Consider the following 27,967-nt stretch of genomic DNA (forward strand, 5'->3'; position numbering starts at 1 on the left):
TCCTGAGGAATGTGTTGAGTGTCCGCCTCCTAAACTGAAGATTCTGGATGAAGAAAAGATGGAAAAAAATAGAAGTCTGCCCAGCTCTGGAATCACGGGTTGAGTTTTGGAAGATGGTTTGATCTGGTAACCTTTTTTACTGGTCCTTTCTTGGCATTCGTTATCTTCTGATTAACGGAATTGTATCTTCCACTGAAATAAAATAAGCATTGATCATATTTGTTCTGTCACCTCTGTCTGCAACAACAACAAAACCATATTGCCACATATGGCTGACCCCGTTCCTCCGGTCGGGAGTAAGGAAGTCTTCATTGACACTTTCTGCCTACAGCCCAGTCTTGGGCAACCACGTGGCATCATCTGGCTGCAGCTATAGGGCAACCACTGCAAACGCGGGCACACAAAGGGCCAGGCTCCAGAAGCAACTCATCAGGTACCCACCGTGGAAGGCCTTGTCTAGAAAGATTGAGGGGGACCAATCTGCTACTTACCTTTTAATTCAAATTAAAGGCAAGAACAGGGAGAGGCCAAGAAATAGAACAGGGACAATAAACTAAGACCAGCACACGGATTTCTGTTCTTCCATCCCGTGGAATCTTCTCTGACTGACCTAGACAGATTTGTGAAGGTTGCTTCCTTGTGTTCTTTTTTGAGACAGCAGAGGCTGCTCCAGTTCCAGGGCTTTTAAAGCTATCTTAGAGCATTGTCTCAGCAACAATGATAAAGTAAAGACCTGCCATTTTCCTTCTATGCAGGGAAATGTTTCTCTCCCCCGGAAAAACAAAGAGAAGTAAGCCAAGTACCTTAGAACTCTAGAAATCAAAAATTCATAGCAAATCTCAAGATTTTTCAAAAAAAAACTTGGGGTGTTGTTGAGAACACTGAGTTATGCAGAATTTAATTTTCCCTAGTCCTACACTTGCCCCTTACCTCTGAGAAAACCAACAGCCCGTGGCTATGGTAAAACCAGGAGCCAGACACATACTATGGGAGCCGCCAATCTCTGGCTGCATAGCTCTTCTTCTTTGGCCTTCTCTGGAGAATTTGCTGGAACAAATTGAAGCCATCATTTAATTTCATGGCTACTACTATTTAAAACTAAACTAACCAAGAAAGTTAAAAGGCGGGGGTGGGGGGAGGGACTGAATCTTGAGCACACTTCCTGGAATCTGGAGCACCATACTCAAGTGTAACTATACATATCTAGACCATGTGTGTTCTTGAGAAAGACTTGGGAAGGACCTAAGCTCTCACCTCTGGCTAAATTTGAGGCACTAAGGAGCAGAAGGGAAGGCAAAGACAGAGTTGGGATTTTCCTGGGTATGGCTGGGTATGGAGAGCCCGTCCAAACACACATGCAGAGTCCCCCAGGAAGGAAGAGAGTTATTGATTACAAGCACTTTAAATTTTTCTGCTAATTCCAAAGTAACCACTTAGTGAACCCAGCAGAATGTAAAGTGGCCACTCATGAGGGAAAATACCAACTTCATAGAATGAAGTTTAAAAAGTCACCCCGTAACAGCAGCCTTCAGCCCCGGGGAAGAGGGAGCATCTGAGATTCAGAATAGCTATGTGATATTATATAAAATGCCCAGTTTTGATGAAATGGGAAAGATAACCAAAAATACAGACACAATAAAGCTAGAATGGAAGAGGGAGAACAAAGCTGTCAATAAAAGCTCACTTTACAACATGAAAGGCTGAAACTGTCATACTTCAAATCAGCAAAAGGGGGGGGGGCGGGCAGCACCTCAAGATACAGCAAGCAGCATTCATTTTTCGGCAAAGCAACCCAACAGTGAAAGGGATCACAGGAAATTAAACGGCTTCTGCATAGCAAGGAGACAGCCAGAGGCACAAAGAGAACTGCGGAACGGAGAAACTCCTGACCAGCTATATTTCAGACAGGACATTAATATCTAGAATAGATAAAGGGATGCAAATATTAACCCCCTCCCCGAAGCACCAAGACTGCGAGTTAATAAATGAGCCGGTGAACTGAACAGGTGGTTCTCAAAAGAAGAAAAATGGTGAATAGAAATTTGAGAAAGTATCCAACATCTTTTATCCATCAGAGAAATACAAATAAAATGATTTTGAGAGTCCAGCTCACCCAGGTCAGAATGGTTTTCAGCAGAAAAGCTAATGGCAGCGAACACTGATGGAGGTGTGGGGAAAGATGAACCCTAATCGTCGTTGGAGATGGGGTCAAGTGGTACAGCCTCTGTGGAGAATGGTGCGGGTCTCTAAAGACCCGAACTGGAATTACCACATGGATTTGCTGTGCTGCTTCTGATGCATAACCAAAGGACTTGAACCCCATGACAGATATATACACACACCCATGGTCTCTGCTGCCCTGTTCACAGCGGCAGGGAAACAGAACCAGACTAGATGTCCATCAACAGAGAGAATGTGGCACATAGACACAATGGAAATTTAATCATCCATGAAAATGAAATAAAGGTGAAGATGGAACTATATTAAACAAGGTGACGTGGGACCAGAGGACAGGTGCACATGCTCCTTTCTCAGACACGGATCTCAGCTTCCAAGTTTTATGTGTGTTTATCTGGAAATGGTGTGGATGCCAAGAAACCAGACAGAGGCCTTTCTGGGGGAAGTAGTTTTGAGGGTATGAGAGTGGAGAGGGCATTCTGAGGACAGAAGATGAAAACAGGGGATGCAGAGAGATGGGGGAGAAGAACAGACAGGACCAGAAGGGATACTCAAACACAAGTATATGTGAAAATGCCACCAGAAAGTCTGCTACTTTGTATTCAAATAAATAAAGAACACGCATAAAACTTTGTCGGGAGTATCCATAGCAACATTATTCACATTATCAGAAATGTATAAATAATTCAGATCCCCACCAACTGATGATTTGATAACCAATGCTCTATAAAAAAAAATCTGGGATGCTAGCTAATCATCACGATAAATCTGACTGTCTGTGCTTAATGCGGATTATCTTGAGAACAAAAGCTGGACTGGCGAGCCACACCCTGCACACTCTCGTACGACATAATAATAGGAAAACCCACAGAAACAGAAAAATTAGTGACTACCAAGAGCTAGAGGGTACGAGCTAACTACTCAAAGGTATGATTCTTCTTTGGGAGTTGTGGGGGGGTGGAGTATTCTAGAATCAGTGGTGATGGTATTCAACCTGGAGAATACACTGAAAACCACTCCGCTTTACTGTACCTGCAGATTGCTTCAGTTGTGCATCAATATATATGTGGGAATAACAGGCTGCAACATTGTTCAAGTGTGTTCAGTAAGGTTTAGCAACCACTTTACGGGTATTACATAAATGATTCCAGCACAAGAGTGTGGCATAATTGTTGTTGCGTGCTCAAGTTATCGCTCATGCTTATTTTTCTCTCTTTACAAATGGATTCTTTTTTATTTTACTTACTCTTTGTATTTACTAATGAGCTACACACTGGAACGGGATTAAATTTGAGAATATTTATCAAGTCAGGAGTTTTTCAAAACCCAATTCTCCTAGCAACCATCCAGTACAGGTTTCACCCTCATTTGACAAGGGGATAAACTGAGTCTAAGAGAGACTATTCATGTAGAGCCACATTGGATAAGTGGTAGAGGAAAACTGGTTTTCTGTCTGCTCCAAAGCAAGTCAGTGCAAAATTTTATTAACCATCATGCTTCTTGCTTTATTAAAAGAACAATACTGAATACTGTTATTTTTACTTAGAGACTTCTGCAAACTAGCTTATCGTGAATTTTTTCTTCATTTTTTATTCCCATTAAAATGAAATAAAACTGCACAATTCATAGAAAATACTAAAAATGGGTAAACACAAATCATCCATAACCCTACCAAGTTGTTTTACATTATACTTTTATTTACTATTATAAATATTTCTACATAAGTTATGTACTCTAAAATCTGCACTCTAGAATTGTCTAGAATCTAGTAGAGCTTCTTCATGCTGGCAAAGTTTGTTGAATTATTGTCTTAAGGCTGCAGATGTTAGCTGTATTTCCTATATCTGCTTCTTGTCTCAGAAATAAATTTTTCCAGATAATCTCTCCCTCAACAAGACACAATTAATATCCCATAGATGCTTTTATTCAGGAGCATGAAGGAAAGCTCTGTCTTCCTTGAGGGCCTTCGATATAAAACTTTCATCAAGAAAGAGGAGGCTGCATCGCAAAGAAAAAGAAATGTTACAGTTGGCTCTCGGCCGAGTGGTTGCTGTGGTTTGTGGTTTCCATCACCGTTTGAGTTCCTTATTTGTAAAGTCCGGTTTTCTCAGCTAATGTATTCCATGGACCATAGCCCAAAGCTACCTGTCAGCTTTGTAACTTCCTAACCTATTTCTAAATAGTGTTTCCCTTCACTATCTTAGCAATTCTTTATAAGTAGCGTGTGCAGGGGTCTTTAGAACAGAATCGGTGAGACGCAGATAATCCTGTTCATTTACAGAAACAATTTCACGAAGTCAGAACATAATTGGTGATATTCATCTGGGCAGAATCACTTTTTGCTTGACATTTTAAATAGAATTTCTCTTAACTGGGTCTCTCCTGGTACTCTGATTTCTTCTGAGTGTCAAACAATGTCATAAGCCAGTGCTCAAACATTGGTTCTGCAAATGGATGCTGCCCATGACCCAAAGGTCCGTGTGTTAAACATGATCCCAGGCAGTACTGGTGGGAGGAGGGAGGCTGTGGGGTCTGCAGGAGGCTGGGTCTGGTGGGAAGTCTTGGGGTCACTGGAAACATAACTTTGAAGCCAGCAGTGTGACCCAGCCCCTCTCTCTTTTCCTTTTCTCCCCGCCTTGTGTGTGGCGGTTTTCCCTACCTTGCACTACCCAGCGTTAGTGAGCTGCTTGACACAGGCACAGCACAGTGAGGGCAACCGATCCTGGACCAGAATCTTTCAAACTAAGGCTAAATTAACCCTTTTTAAAAATAAGTGAACTACCTCAGCCTCTGGGTTACACACGCCAGTTGATGAGCCCATACGAGAATGTGAACCGGAACAAACATTAAGGCTATAACACCAGCTGACCACATACCAGCTTACTCCTCCCTCTTTGAACTTTGTGAATGGAAGCACATTTACATAGTCCTTTACAGAAAACTATGAGAATTATCCAAATGTTGTATAAATGGCATTTTATTACTACGGCTTATATAGAATACATGCATAGACATAACATATCCATTCCCCACTGATGAACATTTTAGGGTTTTTCCACCTTTGACTATCATGGGTAAAGCCGCTATGACATCCGTGTGCAGGCCTTACGGTGTGAATGCACTGTTGTTTTCAGAAGTAGCATTGGTGACAGACAGAGTGAGTGTATGAGCAGCTAGAGAAGAGAATACTAAGCACCATTCCCCAGCAGCCATCTAACTCCGCACTCCCCCAGCTCCCGCTCGTGTTCTGACGGCGCCTCACAGCCCTCACTCTCCTCAGCAGCTGAGAGATGGTGCTGATACCTCCTCCCGCGTCCATCGGCCACCTGGGGTCAACTCCGTTGTGAGGCGCTTAGCCCCACCATTGATTGTATGACTCACATTTGAATGACCCACAAAAGCAGGCTATCCCATTCCGTGGTCAGGTCAGTAACCCGGAGACACTATTTTATGGCAGTCCTGACTACATGCATATATTCAATACCTCCTCAGGAAGATATTCCTATTGGGGGAGGTTCAAGGGTTGCTGACAGTTTCAGACAGCGACAGTCTTACTGGTCCAGCCGCTTGACCACTCGTCATCTCAGCAATCCATTCAAAGATGATTAAGTGGCAATCTACAGTGTGTGCATTCATCAGAGACAGAAGGGATCTGGGTAGGAATGAGCAGCTCTGAAGTCTATTAGGCAACTGAATGAGAGTTCCCAGCCCACAGCATCCACCTCCTACATCAGCACCTCAGGCTCAGTGCGGACCGAAGGCTCAGAGGCCCCAAACAAGCAGATGGAGGCATGGTGCATGGCCACTGCTCCACAAGGGGGCAGGAAGGGATGGGCAACTTGATGATCTCCTTAGGCGTCCTTCAGTTAAACCTGATGAGATCTGCCAGGTAGCAGGCCCCTCAGGATGATGACTTCAGACTCAGGATGACGTGATTTCGGAGTTCACGCTCTGACACAACCAACCTCAATAGTATTCAGTGAAAATCCAAACTGTCCTCAGAGTCAACGTCTGGGCGTGTTTATGGTCCGTACATTAATGTTTATGAATACATACATTAACGCTGTGCAAATAAGGCTTAACTTAACTTTCCAAGTACCTCGTAAGTATCAAAGGAAATTTCAAAAAAAAAGTAGCAGGATATTTTACAAAGAGATCTAGATTAGAGTAAAGGTAAAACCGAAAGGTAGCTATGTAAGGTGGCTGTGCAGAGAACAGCTGAGACAGGAGTTACTGTCCTCAGAAAAGAGTGCCCAGGTGGTCACAGTTCCCTGTCCTGGTAAAGCCTTGCCCTCTGTGTAATAATGTCCCCTGTGCCTACACTGCTGATCACACCTGATTATATTTGTAGAGTCTGGAATGGTAGTGGGAGTTAGGTAGAGGAGTGACCCTGGCCAACAGAAACTTTGGATGCTAAGCAGCCAGTGAGCCTCCCCAGGGGATAAAAACCTCACGTGCTGTCAACATGCCATCGTAACTCATTCTTGGAGGGACCAAGAGTGTCAGTGGGGTCTGCTTAGACAGAATTTCACAAGGTGGCACCTAGTTCTCTCAGTCTTGATCCCAGGAGCCTTTTCCCTTGCGGACTTCAATTGTAGGTTTTCTCTGGGACACATCCTAGCTCAAATACAAGTGTGCCCTGAGTTCTAGAACCTACCATCAAGTCTTTTACCACCAAGATGGGCCTGGGAATCTCAGATACAACAATTTGATTCTTTCTCTATAGAGGTCCTTTGTCAATTTTTAAGACTTAAAGTACATTATAATTCCACGATGAACATGTGTAAAGATAATTAATTGTAATTTCAAAAAGCAATGATTGTGAATGAAAAATATACTTCAATCCATCTAGATGAGAATTGGGCAAAAATGAGCTACATCATTAGTCTTTCCAAAGAAACCTGTCATAGTACACATCCCTCGGCTACCTCTTGTCTCGACTGTGTTTGGGCGGGATTGATTTGGAACTAACTTCTATCTTGGTTTAAATTTTTTCAGTGTTATATATGCACATGCTCCCACACATGGCGACAAGGTTATATAGAGAAGGATCTGGTGGTGCCACATTTCCTACAGGACCTGGAAATACCTCAGAGTTTCTTTGTTCTCCATCACAAAGTGGCTGCATTTACATGGGATGGGTAGTCTAAACTGTACTGTGTCCATAGCAACCAACATGTTTCCCCTCTGAGGTCACGGCAGACCCGAACAGTGTCTGTGTTGTTGTTAGTGGTGTGGTTTTCACTCTCCCCGGGTGCTATGCTGCTTTCATTTAACCCGGGTGTGGAGACTAACAGGTCTTCTGGGACCCCGAATCTCATGCTTGTGGGGTGTGCAGTCTCTTCCCGTGTGCGTTTTTTGTACACCGCTCCAAAATCTAGAATCTCGGCTTCCAAAGTATAAAGGACACCTGTCGGGTAAGCGCCATTCGCGGGCGAGTATAATTAGCTAGCGAGGGGAGATCTACCTAGACGTACGTTTTCACCAGACTCTCTCTCATTCTAGGCAGCGGATCCATCTGTTGCCTTTTAGAAAACTGATTTAAGCCAGAAACCTGAAATGCAAAAACAGCGTGTTATTTTCTTCCTTCCCAACTGATCCATTTTCAGCCCATTTCCTTCACGGACATGTCTCTTAGCATGTGTAGAGGCGGCTAAGGGACAGGAAGATCAGCCATTTTCTACTAGGATCAACCATTTAAGTTTCTGTACAAACCCCCTCTGGACCCCATAGTCCACGTGACTTTTAATTGACAGAGAAAGCTTTGAAGACCAGTCACGCGTGTGTGGGGGTCTCTAAGAGTTCCTGTAGTAGACATTAAACATATGTAAAGCACACGGCCCGCCAGCAAGACAGAAAACACAAGGAACAGTACATATAGTGCTAAAGCAGAAAGGTAAGACCGTGTTAAATATTCCATCCCTGTTGTAGTTCTTCATGGAGAGGCAAAAGGACGCCTCGGGCAATTCAAGAACACCGGAGGCCAATCAACGTCCAGATGGCCACAGAAGCCTTGCATGAATGAGTTCATCCATCAAGGGCAAAACTGGAGAGAAGAAACTCAGTAATATAAGCCAAAGACGGCAGCATCTGAGGGGCCAGGAGAGGCTCTTAGGACATTATGTCGACAGTAGGGAGACCACCCAAGGCTGTTAGTGAAGATCTGTGTGTCATGGCCACCAGCCTAACAGGTTCCCTGAGAGGCCCTGCCACGATTAGACTGGGAGTAAGGCACCTGCTGCCTTCCTCTGGCTCCCACGCAGGCTCACGTTCTTTTGTAGGCAGACACTGCATCTGTAAGCCCAAAGCGTTTCTATTTAAAGCTCTCACGCCCTTCGCTAAGATCCTATGTTATTCAGAACGAACACCAGAACTTGAATTTATCAGGTCTCATAACACTCTTGAGAAGCTAGTCCTGCTGCACTCTGATAATTCCTCGTGCATCTGAGTCCGTGTGAAGCAGGATCTCTACACAGGGTGTGTAAATGAGAAGACCTCTGGTGGGGGAGTCGGTTGCCCGCAAAGCATGCCCATCTTGCTTGTTAGCTACAGGTTAAGATATTAGCAGTCTGGGAAGACCCAAGGCCTAGATCCTCCCTTACAATCAACATCTTTAAACCAAGAATTAAAGCGGACTTTAATTACTGACTAGAAAAGGAACCCAAGTCACATCTTTGACCTTGGAAGGAGCCTGACACCTGAGCTGTCCGGAGGGCCCTGAGTGGAGACCTAAATCTGGCTGGAGGAGTCTAACCCTTTACAGGGTCACTCTATCGCAGAAGGCTTTCTGATAAAGAACAGAGAAACACCATTGCTTCCTCGTATAAGTACGGCTCCAAACAGGCCTGTCAGTCAACTGGACAGGACAAAGCCCCTCAGGAGACCTTAGAAAACTGTATAATGGTTGCCTAGCGTGTAGGATCAGGCCCTGGGTCTCTTTGGTCATTGGCTTCCCTCACCGCTTGACAGTGTGTTTACTCTGCAATAAGCCAGGCCGGTCCTCCACACCACTCTCTTTATCTGTCTAAATTCTTCCCGTAGAGGTCACAGGAAGGAAAGCAGGGACTGAACCAGGTGACAAAGCCGGGGGCTGGAGGAGGAGACAGGCAGACCGAGCACTACAGACACGTCCTCAGCCGACTGAGCAAACACAGCTCCCACAGGATCCATTATTTATGCATTCAGTGTGGGAAGAACAAAACTCACCCATTAACCTTCCCAGGCACTGCCGCCTGCTCAGGGCCAGAACCAACCTTTGAAGACAGAGATTAGCAATTCACTCTAGAGTGAAATCCTCATTAACATTTATACCGGGGGCAGGATTAACGCCTTCCTGGAAAGCTGTTGGCTTTGATTGTGCCTTCAATGAGTTTGCACAGTGAGGAGGATAGGCCAGCCTAAGTGATTTTTTTTTAAAGATAAATAAAGGTAAATGGACGGTTCAGGGGCAAAAGACTTTCACTTTTCTCCTTAGACAAAATCTTCAAGGGTGTTTTACATGAATGGATTTTTTTTCCCTAGTAATAGGCTTTTTATTATCAGTTGTGTAAATGCTTTTGAACACTGGCTATCGGTCTTCGTAGTAAACAATAAGGCAAGAGGAAGAGTCAAGCACAGGTGTTCACTATAAGAGACCAGAAGGCAAGTAGAAACCCCATCACAGAGCAAGAACCTCAAAAAATCAGAAAGGAACGGGGAGGTAGCATCCTCCGGTTGCTGGGGTTTAGAGCCCTGATGTGTCACACATTTCACGGTGTGTGCTCTTCACACGCAGGGCTCTCTAAATACTCCATCAGACTGGAAGGCCAACGACGGTATCAGATCCTTACTCAAGGGTCCAGAAAGGTCATACAGCAAGGAGGGCAGGGGAGATGTCTCAGGAGCTAAGGGCTCAGAGATTGGAAGCAGGAGGACTTCGGTTCAAAACCCCAGCATCCAAGCAGTAAGCCAGGCATGGCTCTGCCACCACCAAAGTTCTAGCTGGAAAGAGGAGACAGACAGATCCCAAGAGGGTTTTACACAGTCAACCTAACCATTTCAGTTAGGTTAGGTTAGGTTCAGTTAGGTTAGGTTGACATCTCAGGGCAACGAGGCAGAGAGCAATGGAAGACAGCAAGTGGCCTGCTCTGGCCCATGTGTGCAGATGCACACACACACACACACACACACACACACACACACACATTCACCTACTCACAATTTTAAAGGGTAACACAGCAAGTAAAAGAAGAGCTGGAGTCAACCCCAGTCTGTCTGGCTTCATGGTCTGTGGTCTTTCCATCAAGTCAAAGCCTCACAGAGAAGTTAGTGCTCACAAGAGACCTTGAGATGGAGTGGAACAGGCTGGATGAGGAAGAGTGTGTCCCAGGCAGAGCGTGGGGTTAGAGAATGGACCGGAGGGAGCCTGTGCTGCAGGTACAAGCCTTGCTTCCCAGACAAGGCTGAGGACCAGGAAGCTGGCCTTGATTGCTTTCCTAGGCTGAGATGACAGGGACCCACCACCGTATTGTTGACACGAAGCCCCAAGCACCCTTTTGCCACCGTAATTCTGATTTCCATTCTCAACTCCCTCCCACACTTGGCCTTTGGGGCTTCAATCCCCACGCCTAGCTCCTCCTCTGAATTATTTCATAGATCATTCCCGAAGTTTTGTATCACTAACTTTGATCTCCATGTCTCTAGGTCCTCTAACTCCCTGTCTGCCTAGCTGCAGTCTCCTTCTGGCCTCAGAACTATGTCCTGAACCATCTTTTCTTTTTACCTTACTCATAGTCCCTACTGTATCTCATTCTTTCATATGTCTGCGATCACTATCTGTGGGCCAATAATTTCTAAATTTCTCTTGGCAATCTAGAATATTTTCCTGAGATTCATACATCCATCTGATGGCTGGAAACTTGTGTTTGGATAATATTTACTGAAAACTGAATCCACGTCCTAATCATAAGATGCATAGCAAATTAAGGTTAATATAATTTAAATATGTAAGTAAACATCAATTATCAAGGTGTATATACATGCTGAATGATGTGGTGTGTGTGACAAGCCGCTAAGATGAAGGCAGTCCTATAAAGCATGAGGCAACCTAAGTCACCATGGCGATGTAAAGCATGACCTCTGTAATACCACCAATGTCACAGATGAAACTGAAAATCCAACGGAAGCCTTCAAGAGTTAGGCACACACAATGTATTGATCGCTTTCTACTGACGGGTGTGCGTGGCTGGGTAGCTCAGATCCACCGCCGACAGGAAGTGACACCTGAAGATTACCAGTTTGTCTGCATCACAGTGATTACGAGCAAACTACACACAGTTATCTTTTAACTGGGGAGACCATTTCATCTCTGTATAAAAGTTAAGTCTTTTCCTTTCCACTTGCCATATTTTTTTTTTTAAAAAAATCCAGTCTGTTTCCTTCCTTAATTTTGGCATTTGTTTCTCTGCCAAACAAACAAGAATGGGAAGACAAAATGATGGACGGCCAGAGGAAGTGTCTAGAATTTGCAATCAGAGGCGTTTACCTGCGACATTTCTGCGATGTACGCCCGGCGCTCGTTGTTGGTCCTGTGGTACGCCTATTAAAGACAACCGGTAAATCCTGTGTGAGAGAGGGGTAGCCACACTAATGGGGCCTTTACCACGTCTGGCCTTATGTCTCCTACTTTTTATAGCAAATGAAATGGGTTTGTAAAAACTTCCTGATTGTGAAGGCGTTCGTAGGAAATACCAGAAACGAACGGCGACTTCAAGAGCGTTCGTTGCTTCATATGGAGTTAACCAACCTTGGATTCCTGCTCAAGTTTAAGCGCGTAGTCCTTCACTTGGTTTTCGAGGCTCCGTTTTTCTTTCTCGAGTTGTTTGAGTAACATGTTTAAAGATTCCTGAAAATATGAAAGGTGAATTTTATGCACGGGTAGCTCCAAGCAACAATAAAAAAAACTCATGAAAATGTTTGCCAGCGAATAACTGCTATAGCCAAGTGTGACTCTGACTTCATGCGCTGCGCTAGGCCGCGTTAAAGTAACAGCAATAATACATAGTTATCATGTTTACTGAACTCTGTTCTGTGAATTAAATACCTTCTTGGTTTATTTCAAATTAACCTGTTGTCCCCAGGCCCCCAAATTGGATTAAGACTCAGAACTGCACCTCTGCATGGAAGTTTCTAGTGAGGAGTAAAGGGTTATAAGATGGGAAGAGAAATCAGAATTTATATATTTTCCACAGATGACTTCATTTGGTTTGAATCACGAGATAGCCTGTCTTTCTGTTTACTGTAAGGAAAATTGCAGCCCTGGGGCTTACGTAATTAGACCAGAGATGCGTGGCTGACGAGGAAACAGAACCCAGGTGAGACGGTTGGGGGTGGGGGGGGTCACACACCCGGAAGCTGTCAATCACACAGCTGCTGCCTTTCTAACAATGGGGTATGGGCAAAGACTGCATCTCCTCTGCCAGCTGTATGCTTCATGTCTATTTGATACACCAGTGTAAACGACCGGACACCAGGCATCCACAGAGAGAAAAACTGAAGGCTCCTCTCCCCCAAAAGAGGGGAAGAAACAGATCATGGTGACTAAGACCAGCAACACCATACATATTGAAGAGTTAGAGAAATGCATGGCTAAAATGTAGCATTTAGATTTCCCCAAAACACTAGAGACGATGAGGTCACTCTCATGCCTATGACGTCCAAGAGAAGATGCAGTCCAGTCCTCAGCGGGCTTTCTCCGGAGGCACTATCGCAGTTCTGGGGTTCCTGTCACCCCCCATCAGGACACTCTCCTTCATATACCAGATCCACCTGGTCTGGGCCTCACCTGTCTCTCACAGAGTGGACTTGAGGCGTGTCCTACTTGCTTATTAACAGTTCCCTGTCTCCCTGTCTCTAATCATCCCAAAGCAGGCTACATTGCAACTTGCTGTGAACCCCCTATTTCCAAACTCCTGCAGGGTCTCATGGCTTCTTTCCACAGTATCCCGACAGTTAGGGCATATCTTAGGGTCATGATCAGGCCTGAGAAACCTAACTGTCACCCTGGGCTGATCAATTGGTGTCATATGTACCAATCGGGGCAGATCTGCCTGCTATGCAGTGTCCCAGACAGACTTGAACCACCTTTCTTCTTTCTTACGTCACTTTCGGTACCATTGGTTTATACACAGCCTTCTGTGACGTAGCTGCCAAGATGGGATTAGAAGAGCAAAGATCAGGAATACCCCTGTGAAGATGCGGGGAGGGGAAGCGGGAGGCTGGGAGAGCAGTCTCGAGGTCTCCCCACAGGGCAGGGAAAGCAGGCTGGCTGGAAGCAGACTCATCCTAGTCCCTCAGGCAGCCTACAAAAGCTTAGCAAAACTAAGGAAACCTTAAGCCCAGTCAGTCAACAACGGAATCCCACACACGACACCAGGAATAGCTCTGCCTTTGTCTCTCTGCTGCTGCCATGGTTCACAGGCAGAGAACAGACCTTTGCAAGTGCGGCCTCAACAGAGTTCAAAGTCTTCTTCTATCAAAGATCTTCCTGCCCAGGGAGTCACAGGCCCAACGGCCTTGTGATGTGGACCCGGCTGGAATTTCCCAGGTACAGGGCGGGAGATGAGAGCGGATCTCTGCATCCCAAAGCGCACACCGTTCCTTTCTCAGTGCGTCTCACTCTCACTTTCTATTTCTGAAGCTCTGAGGTCCAGAGCTAAGAGAAAATAGTCTCCTAGCTGAGGAAAGTGTGCCAGCCCCATGAGGTGGCACCAAGTCCTGAGTGGTGACCGCTCACTGTCTCGTCCTACGTCTCCCATACCTGCTGCTTCCAAGTCCCCAGGGCTAAGTCTGGAGCCTGGCTTCCTTGTCACTTGGGTCCCTCTCTGCATTCTGTTGTCTCTTCTTCAACTGTCTCATAGGAAGACAGGTCCTTCAGCCGTGTCTTCCAAATGTCCTCAGTCTCTTGCCTATGAACTTCTGTCCTCTAGGCAGCAAGCATCAGCTATCATTTCTCTGCCACCAGATGTCACACTGAACTCTAAAAGCAGAGCCCTGGGTGTCTGTTCAGAAGCCTTATTGGACTCTTCAACTTCGCCAAACGGCCGTTCGATTTTACGCACACAATTTGTATCCTAATAAATTCATTTTCAAATGGCACTAAGCATGATTTTGAATTTTGCATTGGCTATTGGTTTTGACTACACGTGAGCAGTTTATGAATTTTTAAGACCAGGAAATAGAGAGTGCGTTGGGAAAGGAAATGCGTATAAAAGTGAATTTTAAAATAAATGATAAACTAAAGTCTTAAAAAAAAAAAAGTGCTGGCAGAGCCCAGGGTGTAGACAACTGTGCCTTCACTTCCCTCATTTGCTCCACAGCAGAGTCTTGGGTAGAATGGAACGTTCTACTCCAGCATACCTGAGAAGCACAACAGTGTGGCCATTTTGCGACCAGTGGGCAATTTACACCCAAATTAGGAATCTTACATAAATCATGCTTGAATTGTATTGTTTTTTTCGTTGGTTGGCTGGGCACTCATCTCACGTACCAAACAGCAGCGACAGACCAGCTGGAGGACGGTGGTATCGTCCTGACTTTCTGCACTACCATCTCCTGTCCGCTCCGTGGCAGAGCCACACAGAGCAAGGCATCCATGTTCCCCGGTCAACCTCGGCACTGCGCCCACAAGTGGCAGCAAGTGTGTGGGCCACGACTCCTGGGCTGCGTCTCTCTTCCCTTCTGTCACCTGCGTTGAGTTGTGCATCACACACGTGGCAAGCTTTAAATTTATAGTATGGCTCAGCCAGGAAGATTTGCTCTGGCGCTCTCACGGGAATTAGACCAGCAGTCATACTAACTACACATTGGAGAAGACAGGGACTCCTCTGGATTTCCCTAGAACACTACCATCATCAAATATCCTAGAGTCTAGACCAGTACAGAAAAATGACTGCATACAGAAAAAAAAAAAAAGCTTTAAAAGTACTAAATTATTCTTAAATAACTTTAAGGTCTATTCTGGGTTTTTATTTTTTCTTTTTGCTGATGACAAAGTAACTGGGTATTAGGAAAGAGATTATTTTTATCAGGGGGCAAACGCTGTCACCACTTCCAAGCCACAGCAGACACTGCAATGCTCCTGGTCTCCCCAGCAGCCAGTTATCCTCTGCATAAACTAATGGCCACAAGCCAGAAAGCCATCCGGGAAGACAAATCGTAGCTAGAGGTGCTCTAGAAACCGAATCCTCGGGAAAGGCACAGCGATTTCACGCTTCTATCAACTGCTTTTGACAACAGCTGCTTCTTCGCGTGGTGTAGGTGGGTCTTCTGTTTTGTGTTGATTTCATTGGTTAATTAATAAAGAAAACTGCTTGGCCTGATAGGTTAGAACATAGGTAAGCGGGGAAGACAGAACAGAATGCTGGGAAGAAGGGAAGTGAGGCAGATGCCTCAGGCAATCGCCATGCCTCTCTCTCTCTCCTCTCCAAGACAGACGCAGGTTAAGATCTTTCCTGGTAAGCCACCACCTCATGGTGCTACACAGGTTACTAAATATGGGTTAAAGCAAGATGTGAGAGTTAGTCAGTAAGAGGCTAGAGCTAATAGGCCAAGCAGTGATTAAATAAATACAGTTTCCATGTAATTATTTCAGGGCATAAGCTAGCCAGGCATGTGGGAGCCGGGCGGGACGAAAAGCAGGCCTGCCCGCAGCTCCTTCTACATTCACGTTCTAACTGAACGGGTTTTCACCTGCGTTCTTGTTTTCAAAAGGTTGCTCCTTATGAGTAGACTGAAACGCGAGGTGAGGAACGAAAGCTTCCGGGCCATGTTAACTTACCTGCAGTAAAATAGACTTTGGATTTAAATAAGAGGGGAAAAGCCTGCTCTACCATAACAGACAGAAAGGAAGCCCTTACCAGTCACCTCTTGTCTTTCTCAAAACTAATGTTAATTCCACAACAGCAATAATAGGCAGAGGCGGGGAGCTGCAAGCTAGAACATCCCACAGGGGCTGTTAAGAGAGAGAAATGGCAATGGTACTTAGTTAACCGACTTAGTTCATGGCAGCCCCCAGACAACACCAGCTCTGATGGAAAAATAAAGATTCTTCACACTGAACCCACAAGTGCCCCCTTGTGAGCAAGCCTGCTTATTACATATATGTATCACATGGCCATCTTTTCTCTCTGGTTTGAAGCTATACACCTGCCTACAAGCAAAATGTTTTGTTCTTTGGGGATAATGCAAATTAGGGGGGTGCATGGGTTGATCACGGGCCCATCACAGCCAGGCAGACAAAGGGAATTCCATAGTCTGCTTCTCAGAATCCAAGATCCCTTCAGTAATCTTGTCATGATACAATTCTCACATCAACTCAATGCACTTTATACAAAGTATAAATGAAGGCATCAATAAGGCTGAAGAAACGACAGTAGCATTCAAACCAACCGCCATCAACTGTGAGTACGGCTGTGGAAGAAGCTCCTACAGCCTGATGATCCGCAACAAAGACGGAGTCTGAACCTGGCGCTGCAGGGATAGATGCTTGGGGGTTAAAAGCACTTTGTGTTCTTGTAAACAACCCACTCTTGGTTCCCAGAACCCACATCACGAGGCTCACAACCGCCTCAAACTCCAGTCCCAGGGAATCCGACACCTCCCATCCCTTTGTGAGCTTGGGACTGGATCAACAGCACTCATCTCTGTGCTTGCTCCTCAGTCCTGGGTGAGATACTTCCACAAACAAGACCCCGTTTCTTGCTCCTTGTTGCTAGATTTCCAATTCCTCCGGCTCAGAAAACTTCTCTATGTTACTAAGAAGAAAGACTTAAACATTAATTGTTTCCGATGTGAGCTACAGAATCTTTCTGAGGGCAGGTTCCAGGCATGAAGAAGCAGGGAACCAGAGATTTTGTTTCTGTAGGGAGTATTTTGCTGGTCACACTTCACCTATTAAAAGGCTACCAAGAAAGAGCACTTACACTAGCTATAGCGGCCATGCCTAAAAGAGCCACAAGAGGGCAGTGTGAGCCACCACAGAGGAGAAAACCTGGGTTTTCCTGTTTCAGACAGAGGAGGGAGACAGATTTTCGTGACAAGGCATGAGTCTTAAGAGGTCAGAGATGACAGAGATGAAGGCAAACAGACTAATTTCTCCTCCATTTGTCATGAACAAAAATGGGAGGTTTCTCTGTATTGGTCACTAAGGGATGGCAGTTATTCTAAGGAAAACATCCATCTGTTTGCGGGTCCCCAGAAACCTGTGTAAGCACATAGTGTTCTGCCTGTACCTGCTCAAAACATGCTTGTTGGTTCTGAGGCGCGGTTAGCATACTGCATAGCGGATGGGAGAGAGTAAGGCAAGACTAGTTCCATCTTGGGCAGGGTGGACAGCCTCTCTGCACTCAGTGTCACCTGCTGCTGCTATAAAGGACATTCGGCTTGCCGGGCGGTGGTGGCACACACCTTTAATCCCAGCACTCGGGAGGCAGAGGCAGGCGGATCTCTGAGTTCGAGGCCAGCCTGGTCTACAAGAGCTAGTTCCAGGACAGGCTCTAGAAACTACAGGGAAACCCTGTCTCGAAAAACCAACCAACCAACCAACCAAACAAACAAACAAACAAAGACATTCGGCTTTATCTCACTTGGTGTCTTGAGACCGAGATAAACAGTATTACCTTGCATGCTTAATTAAACACAAATTATAATCACAATTATTGAATCCTGCAAATTCAGCGGAGTATTATAGTAACATTCTTCCCCTCTCCAGAGTATCTTCTTTTTCTTTCAGCACATCTCTATGCTTTTGTCTGAGTTATTTTTCAAGTGAAAATTCAGCATGGTCTCTGAGGCAAGTCTGTCTCTCAGCATCAAGGACTCAGCGAGAGTCATGACTTGGTATTAGGAATCAGGCATTATGCTGGCCTGCCCTGTCATCTGGCAGGATGTGCCCAGGCAGTGCCCTGGCCAGCCCAGGGTCCTAGATTCAAAGACCCCTTTAAGAGAAGCTCCACCCACTCCCAGTCGCTCTCTCCTCTCTCTCTCTCTCTCTCTCTCTCTCTCCCTCTCCCTCTCCCTCTCCCTCTCCCTCTCCCTCTCCCTCTCCCTCTCTCCCTCTCTCTGCTTTCACCTTTCACCTGGAGCTTTTCTACTTTTTCAAGGATAAATTCAAATGTGTGGAAAAGGATTCATCCAGGATGACAGGAACATTAAAAGGGGGAAGAATGTGAAGGCAACATCGAGATTGAGGGATTTGTGTCGTCACAGGGCAACCTTGGTCGCTCTGCTGCTTTTGTGTGTCCTTCCGTATCTGGGTATGTTCCTGTGTACACAGCTCCGTCTACGTGTTTTGGGTTAATGTGGAAACAGAATGAGCACGTTTTAGATATGTAGAAGACTGCCCTTGGTGTTCAGCGGGCTTCTTAGAGGGTGAGAGGCAGGAAGTTCCCAGCCAGCTCGGCTGTTCTTCCCTGCACCCCTAGCCCAGCTTGTAAGGGGCAGGCTAGCCTAAGGGGCTGGGTTCTTGAGCAGCTCCGCATCAGTCTGTACGTGTCTGCCATTCCCTTGGTTCTTTTCAATTAGCCGCCCTCTACTTACCACCGGCATTCTTTCATAGGCACGAATGGAAGACAGTCTATCTGCAAAAAATACAAAACCAACAGCTGCTGTATTCGTACTTCCTCCTCCGCTCCTCCGCGCGGGGATCGCAGCTCCTGTACCTGTAGGATTTCCACGGACCTTTTCCATTTTCTCTTTCAGAGACACGATTTGCTTTTCCAGTTGGTCATTCAGCTCCAGCTGGGTCTCATACCGGGCTTTCCATTCACTGCCTGAACGAAAATGGGGGTGGGGGGGGAAACTTGTTCATTAAAATTACTTGTTCATTAAAATAAAACGAATCAGGACTGGGAGATGGTTCAGCCCATAAAGTGCCTGAAGCGCAACGTGAGGACCTAGTTCAGATCTTGGCGCACTCATAAGAAAGACCAGGACAGAGGTGGGGGAGGGTCAGAGACAGGTAGACCCTGGCAGCTACAGTAGCAATATATTTACGTATTTTCTCCTTCAAGCGGGTTTTTTTGTTTTGTTTTGTTTTCACTAAATGTATGACCTCTGGGTTCAGTAAAGTGACCCTGTCTTAAATAATTAGCAAATAGGTAAAGAAGATACGTGTGATCAAAGAAAATGAGGCTATTGGCCTCTCTCCTGCACATGCACACACAACACGTGCACCTAGACTCACTCCTGCGCCGACATGTACACACACAGAGACATACACAGTAAAATATGGACCAATTCAAATTTACCTGACTTCAGTAGTAAGACAAGTGAGCTATTTCTCTCTAAGAAATGGGATTTCCTGGACTGCTGGGATTAGACCCACCCTCACGCTACCACACAGCCAGAACTCAGCACAGCTTTGGTGTCTCCTGCACCTCTGGCTCTTCCTTGTTCTCTGTCCCCCCCCCCCTTTATTCTTCACTTCCTGTTTTCTTCAGTATATTCTAATATGGGGAGTATCAGGAACCTGTCTCTTCCCTTGAGATCTCTGCATAACCCCCAGCACCAGTATCCAAGTGTCTAAAGTCAGTCTTAACCACGTATGTGCTTTCGACACTGAAAACGGCAGCGCTCATAGTTTAAAGGTCAGTCATTCTTCAAATGAGGACATCAAGGCTCAGAGAGGTTGCGTGACATTCTCAAGTTAGAGCGAACGCTGGTCATGATGGCACACATTTTTAAACCCTGCACTCAGGAGGCTGGGCCTGATACACTGGGAGTACCAGACCAGACAGGGCTACATAACATACTTTGTGTCAGAAACAAACAAACAAAGCAAAAAAGGTAAAAGTCGAGCTAAGAGATGATGTAACTGCAGTTAGACACAGTTTCCTAGGACCCCAAGTGTCTCCTTTTAGCTACTCAGCTGCAGTAGTACTATATTTAAGCATTTTCTTTTATCCTTCAAGCAGTTTTTTGTTTTTTCACTAAAACCCTTTAGCTACTAAGGCTAAAACACCCAGTATTGGGGAATGGAGAGTAGGCAAACACAGCTTACAGCTCAAAGTTCCTTATTCAACATCAAGGCCCAGAACCTTAAAGTTGGACTTTGTAGAAAGAAAGACATTGGCTTGTGTTTAGACTTCTATTTAGCACATCTGAGATGAAACCTGCAATCTGATAGTGCAGGGGTCTGAGGAGGAGGGAAGCAGCAAACACCACTACACCCTGTCAACAGGACACAGCCCGACCCCAGACTGGCCCTGCTAGGTACAGGCTTCCAACACTGGGATGCACACCCTCCTACCTTCCAACACTAGGACGCATACCCCCTCACCTTCCAACACCAGGACGCACACCCTCCCATCATCCAACACCAGGACACACACACCCTCACCTTCCAACACCAGGACGCACACCCCCTCACCTTCCAACACCAGGATGCACACCCTCCCATCATCCAACACCAGGACACACACACCCTCACCTTCCAACACCAGGATGCACACCCCCTCACCTTCCAACACCAGGATGCACACCCCCTCACCTTCCAACACCAGGATGCACACCCTCCCATTATCCAACACCAGGACACACACCCTTCCATCATCCAACACCAGATGCGCACTTTCCCAAACGGAAGCCCATAGTCACCGCACCAAATGCACCAGGAAGGAGAGGAAGGCAAAGCCCTGAATTACCAGGCATATTTCCAACAGACACCACTGACCCCCAAGTAGAGGAATTCTCTTTCTGACTGCCTGACTGAAACCATCTGTCTCAATCTGTATCGTGACAATGGAAGCTTTAGAGCCAGACAAGAATGCTCCCCAAATAGATTATTTTTTATTTATATGAGTATAATTCTTAGGTTTAATATTATGCTGCTGTGGATACAAAACACAGCTCTCACCTCAAAGGGCATGTGAGGCTTCATTCTTAGCCAAGTATGAGTGAGTGCTCTCAGCCCAGAAACATGAGTTCAAGTTGTCCCAAATAACACATTCTGCCATATGTGAGTTTACACAATATTTTATTAGTTACAGAACTAAGAAAGGCTTAAAATATTTTCCAAATATACTAGTGTGCCCACAGGTAGGATATAGAAAATTGGGGTGAATTCTGCGGTAGACCTCAGATGCTGTCTGGTGACATTCTTGGCTTTTGGATTGGTGGCAGTTAGGCATCTGCTGAGAATGTATTTCAAGGTTTCGCTTCATGGTCAAGGACATCCCATCAGAATCAGGGGTAAGAAATGAATGGTTATTACCATCTGCAAATCATTGAGTGTAATACAACAGGACCAGACAGAAGAATAGAAATCGCATGATCATCTCAATAGACACAGGAAAAACCTCTGACAAAGCAAAACATCCCTTCACCACAGCATCGAAGAAACTGCCCATAGAGAGAGGACATTTCTCAACACAATAGGGACCGCAGTCAAAACTGTGCTGGATGTGGAAAAGCAGACAGCGTTTGCTCTACAACTAGGCACAGATAGCTGCTTCCCTCCCTTCCTCTCTCCCTCCCTCCCTCCTTCCCTTCCTCCCCCTCTCTATTTTTATTTAGTAAAGGGCTCAAAGCCCTCCCTGGAACACCAAGATGTAAGGAAAATGTGAAAGGTGCCGAGAGGCAAGGAAGAAGTCACGCTATCACTTATTTGAAGCTGACAGGATCCTAGACTTCCAGGACCCTGCAGACTCCTCAGAACTCCCAGACACAGTAAACACTTCACCAAAGAAGCAGGAAACAAAATCAACAGACAAAAATTAATACAACTTCTAATTAGCGGTATGAACTTGCTGAAAAATAAATCAGTTTTTAAAAAATCACAATAGCTTCAAAACCAAACAAACCCAGAAATCCAAGGAATAAATCTAACTAGGAGGTGAAAGAATGCTACAAGGAAAGCCTTAAGACCAAAACCAAAGAAGACACCAGAAGTCCTCCCACACTCATGATGGGCAAAATATTGTAAACCGTGATATATATCATAATATTATAAACATGATCTGGAGACTCAACACAATCCCCATCAAAATTCCAAGGAAATTCTTTACGTAAGTAAACGTTGAAAATTCACATGGAAGCACAAAAGGCCCGCAAACCACAGCAATTTTAAGTGGAAAGGGTAAAGCTGGAGGTGTAAGACAAGGCCTCAAATTATACTATACAACTCTCCAAACCCTGCATAGTATTGTCACCAAAGCAGACCTGTCGACCATGGACTAGAAGAGAGCAGGAGAGCAGTGGTTCTCAGCTTCCCGAAAGCTGTGACCCTTTTAATCCACCTCCTCATGCTGTGGTGCCTCCCAGCCATAAATTTATTCTTGTTGCTACTTCATAACTGTAACTTTGCTACTGTTATGACTCGTAATGTAAATATCTGATATGCAGGATAACTGATGTGGGATCCCAAAGAGGTCATGACCCATAGGTTGAGAACCATTAGAATAGTGGCTGTGAACTCCATGCACACAGCTGAAGCCATCCAGTTCGCAACCCTGTGCTTTTCCACCAGCATGGCCGGACGTGCTGATCAAGAGGACTCTAAGTAATTTGGGCAAAGGGGTGCACCTGTGCACTCCCCAGTCCAATCACCCCAAGGCCAACTAACTTAGCCAGTGCTACTCTCACAGGAACAATGACCCAACACTTGCTACACATATTAAAGAAGAAAGGACCGAACGCTGGGGTGTTTCAAGTCTTTTTTTTTTCCCAGTAGTCTGGATGACGAGAAATGTCAGAGCCCAGTACTTAGGAGGACAAGGAGAGAGTCACAAGCCAAGGGCCAAGAGAACAGAGCATTTCGAAGATAGGTTTCTAATCAATGTAAGGCACAGGCCGAGGGGAGGACGCCTGAGTGCACACCGGGTCCCTAGTGACCCCGATGAGGAGTTCCAGGCAACTGGAGGCAAATCTCCTGACCAGTGAATGCAATTGTGACCAAGGCAATCAGGAACTCGCTGTGCAAACCTGGATCTTTTCCCACCTCCATCCCCTCAGGGGAAATGTCCCCGAGCCTCAAAGGCAGCCAAAGTTCCTGTCTCCTGATGAAAAAAAAAAAACAAACCAAACCAAACAAAACTAAGGAGCAGGTGTCTTTCCTATTTCTCGTTTCTGAGGTTTGAGATGAAATTCAGAGGCCGCTACTGTGTGAAACCTCATTTTCTGTATATAGGTGCTATGGTCAAAGGGCTTCAAGGGGCCTGTTTTGAAACTGGTTGTGTTTGCTTGCTCTCTTACCTGTAAATTAATCCGTTTATAAAACGGATTAGATTAAATAAGATAAAGATAAGCAAGAATAGGGCAGATACTCACAGAAAAACACTGTGTTATTGATAAAGTAATAAAAAAGAAGAGGAAAAAAGAATAAAAACAAACACTGTTTTGAAGGGTATTGCTGCATAGGTTTAGGGGAAGCCAGCTGAAAAAAAATAGATCCAAAGAAGTCTGTGTGTTGTCCCTCAGATGAAGTAAATTCAGCAAGTCAGCATACACTGGGGATGACTGGAACAGGAAGGAAATGATGCAGGACCACGGGGCCTAGCTCTGGAGTATTGTCATTGACCAGTGAGGGTAGAAGGGAATTTCACACAAGTGAAGAGTTAACCGGGGTTAGGCCAGGCCACCCAGGAGCAAGACAGGAGATGTGGAGCCAGATGCAGTCAAGGGTGAAGACTTCGCTAAAGTCTTTGGAGAATTGCTCGTTCTTTCTGGAAGAGGAGGGTAAAGGCAGCAGCTGAACACAAGCACAGGATGCCAGGGGTAGGGTTCTAAGGACTGGAGAGCGTGTAGGAATTACTCACACAGTGACGGTAACCACAGCTCTCAAAAGTTGTCATAACCTTATAAGGTTGACACAGTAATAAAATCGGAACCTTTATGCGTCCTTCAGGATTCGTAAATTCGTTAATGTATCAGCAGCCTTCACAATGTGTCTCCTTCGGGAACCTTTGCCTCTCACTGCAGGCTGTGTCCCCTTCCTGGTTATTCAGTATTCTTCCTAAATGGCTTTGTGTTTAGGACACCCTAAACAGTGGCAAACAATATGCATTTTCATTTCTGTGCTTATGTGCTTTGTGTGAGTATATTTCATGTGCACGAAGGCACATGAGGAGGCCAGAAGAGGCTGTTCAGTTCCTTGGAACTAGGGGTTACAGGTGGTTGGAGCTGCCACATGTGGGTGCTGGAAGCTAAACTTGGGTCCTCTAGAAGAGCAGGAAGTACCCTTTGCTGAGCCATCTCCCCAGGCCAGTGAATTATATTCTGCAAATGGCTGAAATACTACATGCTCTCACACAGGTCACAATGAAATGTGACCTTCCCTTTGGTACTGGCTGAGCTCAAGGCTTCTCTAAGAAGCTGTGCTTCTAAGTTTCAGTCCCAGCCTGCAACAGGACCATGACACACTGCGCCTGTCTTCCGTCTCTCGAATCCATGCCTGTTTACACCGACAGAACACAGTGGCTCTAACCACACACCCTTCTGGAAGTATCCTCTCACGGGCCCAGAACTCCCACGCCTGCCATTTAGAATGCTCGCTCAGGACTGCACTCTGTGAGACAGGGAGATGAACGCCAGCCCATTTGAACCTTCAGATGACTGAACCACAGGGCCAGCGCGCTGGGCTGCAACCACAGAGACCCCAGTCAACAAGCCCGGTGAACCCAGCCAACCACCCGACTATAACTGGTTTTAAGCCGCTGTGTTAGAGGTTGCTTTGCCATGCAGTACCACGTAACCAGAATTGTCCTGTGTGCTGACATGGGAAGTGCAGTCATGGCGGCCGCAGTAGTAATGATAGGTTTTTGTCTCAACCAACTGTGTGACCTGAGAAGTAATTGAAATTCCTGAATCCCATTTTTTAATAAATGGGGAGAACGGCACCTGCCTGCCTGAGAGTTTTCAGACCTAGTAAACATGGGGGCAGGGGAACTCACACCCATCTACCTTGTTGGGAGCAGTGAGACCCCAGATCCTGAATTTCTTGTAATCCCCTGATCTGAGTGCCTACAGCTGTTCTGAGCACGAGACCTTCAGGAGTTCCTGATGGCAGGAGAGTGGTTTCTGGTGGGTTTGGCTGGGGCGTGGCTATCTCTATATAATCTGCCCCTGAACACAATAAAGGGGGCATTCTTGGGGAATTCAAGGATGACCCATGTCTCTGTCTCTCTGTCTGTGTTTTTTAGCTTCCAGCCCCTTGCCCGAATCTCGCGAACTGGGTAAAAAGTGCACCGAATGCAGACACGGGGGCGCGGTGCGCGGCACTACCTTATGTTTCAGACCAGTGACTAAGGAGCTCCTGCCATCCTGACCTAGGTACTCTGTGTTTCATCCTCCATCCTCCCTAAGAAAGCTATTAATATTCTGTTCCGTTCAGCAATGTTTAACTAATGGGATTAGCATCGCATTGCCTCAGCCATTCCCAGCCTCCTGTATTTCCCAGACCTAGACAGGCCCTTGAGGACAGTCCAGCTAGCCGTGCCCATGTAACTACTGAGTGAGTGAGCCAGAGGCTGCTCCCACAGGGCCAGGGATAACTAACACATACATCTAGGGTTAGACGAGACCATTATCACTTTAGATAAAATGGCTGTGACGTTTAGGAGACTTTATTATTATTATTAATTTTGTTATTGGCTCACTAAATTACACATTTATGTGACACAGCGGAACTTTGCGTATTAACGAATACTCTGAGCTTATAAAGTAGACAAATACAGTCAGAGGTTTCGCATTCTTAAGTGTTCCTATGGAAGCCTTTCTTATAAACTACTATACCAAAAAGCAGCATCGAAAGCTCGGTCCTATTACCCGGTCTGCGCCGTTTCACCCACAATAGCCACCAGGCACATGAGTCCCACATGTCACATTTACTGTGTACCTGCTTGGTCACTGTTGAGGCTGGTCTCCAGCTCCACTATTTTATGCCGTATTTCAAGCATCGAGAGATGCACGACATCCCTGTTATTAGAAAGATTTTTGTTAAGATTAATCCAATAAAAGGAAACATATGAAAACTAATGCATAGCAACCCACCCATACTTCAGGGCCAAATTATTATGGAAGACCATTTACGGGAGAAGTGGCTATTAGGGAAATGAAAGCCGATTAGTCCGTCCTAAGAGTTAAAATGCACCAGAGTCCAGAATCCCCCGGTAACCAGTATGTATCTACACTCAAATATGATCCCAATGATGCTGTTACATGCTTCTCCGAATCATGCTAAATATTAGCATGAGGAATAGCTACGGTAATAGGTGACAGCAGATAACCCCAAACACAGATGTGGGAGGCACCAATGATACACAAAAAGAAAAATTTCAAAAGTCAAAAGCGCCCCTGAGGTCGCTTAGGACATGAGTGAGCGGCAGGTTACCGCAATGCAGGATGATGAAACAGCAGAGGGCTGGCCAGAGGACCTAGCAGCTGAAGGCACTCGCTACAAACCTGACAACCTGGGTCTGATCCCTGCAACCCACATGGTAGAAGGAGGGAGCCAACTAAGTTGTCCTCAGACCTGGGCACTGTGACACATGCAACCCTTGCCAAATGCGCACAATAAATGTAAAACAAAACAAAAATAAACACAAAAACAAAACAACAAAACGAACAGTTCCATGAACATGCGCCCAAGAATGGCAGCCAGTGTCCTGAATGCTGGCTGAATTGGCCCGGCTAAAAAGCTTGACTGGGGTCTGTAGTCACTGGGTGAGGGAGCTGAGATGCGACTTCTCCCAGACCTGTTCTGCACCTTGACTGTCTCAGAAACACAGTGTGCACTCAGAATGCTCGCATTTTGGTACAAGACCAAGAAACCAGCCATCCTATCGGAGTGTGACAGGGAAAGGGCTCTGTATGCCACTCAGGAGCTCTTCTGCAGAGCTGCAGCCTCAGCCCAGGTTTTATCTGGAAACAGTAGGTCCCCTGTGCCCTAACTGGGTTTACAAGAGTTTGTCACCAAGCCTAGATGTAACTAGTTTCCCCCCCTCCCTCCCTCCCTCCCTCTTTTCCTCCTTCCCTCCCTCTCTCCCTCCACCCTCTCCTCTCCCTCCCACACTTAAGAGACAGGATACAGCTCCCTGGTAGAAGGCTGACCTATCGCTTCCACCACTCAAGAAAAGCACAGAGGGTCCCAGAGCCCATTTCTACAAAAGTGTCCAGATTTCTGAAGTTCTTCAAAAGGAACCGGAAGAAAATGAATTTAACGGAAGCATCAAAAACAGTCACTTTTTTTTCCAGCATTATAATTTCCCTGTGCTTGATCCGCACAAACATAACAGCTCACTTGTATTCCCTTGACTTCTGCTAAACGAAAAGGCAAACGGGGACGGTACAGATGGCCCAGTGGCTAAAAGCTCTTGCTACTCCAGCTGAGGACCTGGTTTGATTCCCAGCACCCACATGGAGGCTCAAAAGCACCTGTAACTCCAGTTTCAGGGGATCAGATGCCGTCTTTTGGGCACCCTGGGAACTGCACGTATCTGTTGCGCGCGCGCGCGCGCGCGCACACACACACACCACACACACACACACACACACACACACACACACACACACATACAGTGAACCTCTCCATGTAACACTTCCTTGGGAGGTGCCTGGTGAGCCCTGCATGAATCCCCACCCGGGCACAGGGGCCTCCTTGCGCACATCAGAGCTCCGACCCTGCAGGTCGCAAGAGGTCTAGTGGCAAGATGAAGCCCACGGGGCCCACTCACTTCAAGTGGATTTCCTCCAGCAGCTCCAGTTTCAGGCGGTCTGTGCTCACCCCCTCGAAAGTGTCTCCCCGGCCCTCTCCCAT

At 46.0% G+C, this 27,967-nt stretch overlaps 1 protein-coding gene across 1 annotated transcript; it reads right to left on the reverse strand.

The window, feature by feature from the left end:
* Positions 1–92: 92 nt before the first annotated feature.
* Ccdc169 (coiled-coil domain containing 169) lies at positions 93–27,967 on the reverse strand. The gene is made up of 8 exons (XM_038348199.1): positions 27,885–27,967; positions 26,048–26,127; positions 18,876–18,986; positions 18,754–18,794; positions 11,963–12,061; positions 11,702–11,755; positions 7,656–7,732; positions 93–192 (listed from the first exon to the last, which is right to left on the reverse strand). The coding sequence occupies exons 1-8, from the start codon at positions 27,965–27,967 to the stop codon at positions 93–95; spliced, it is 645 nt and encodes a 214-aa protein (XP_038204127.1).

This window comes from Arvicola amphibius, chromosome 11 (genome assembly GCF_903992535.2).
Source record: "Arvicola amphibius chromosome 11, mArvAmp1.2, whole genome shotgun sequence".
Lineage (NCBI taxonomy): Eukaryota > Metazoa > Chordata > Mammalia > Rodentia > Cricetidae > Arvicola > Arvicola amphibius.

Bases quoted from the DNA above. Each gene is read 5' to 3' on its own strand.
- Ccdc169 (XM_038348199.1), bottom strand. From the start codon at position 27,967: ATGGGAGAGGGCCGGGGAGACACTTTCGAGGGGGTGAGCACAGACCGC. The intron at 18,795-18,875 runs GTACAGGAGCTG...TATTTTTTGCAG, and splicing joins GGTCCGTGGAAATCCTACAG to ATAGACTGTCTTCCATTCGT. The intron at 7,733-11,701 runs GTAAACGCCTCT...TTTGCATTTCAG, and splicing joins ACATCGCAGAAATGTCGCAG to GTTTCTGGCTTAAATCAGTT.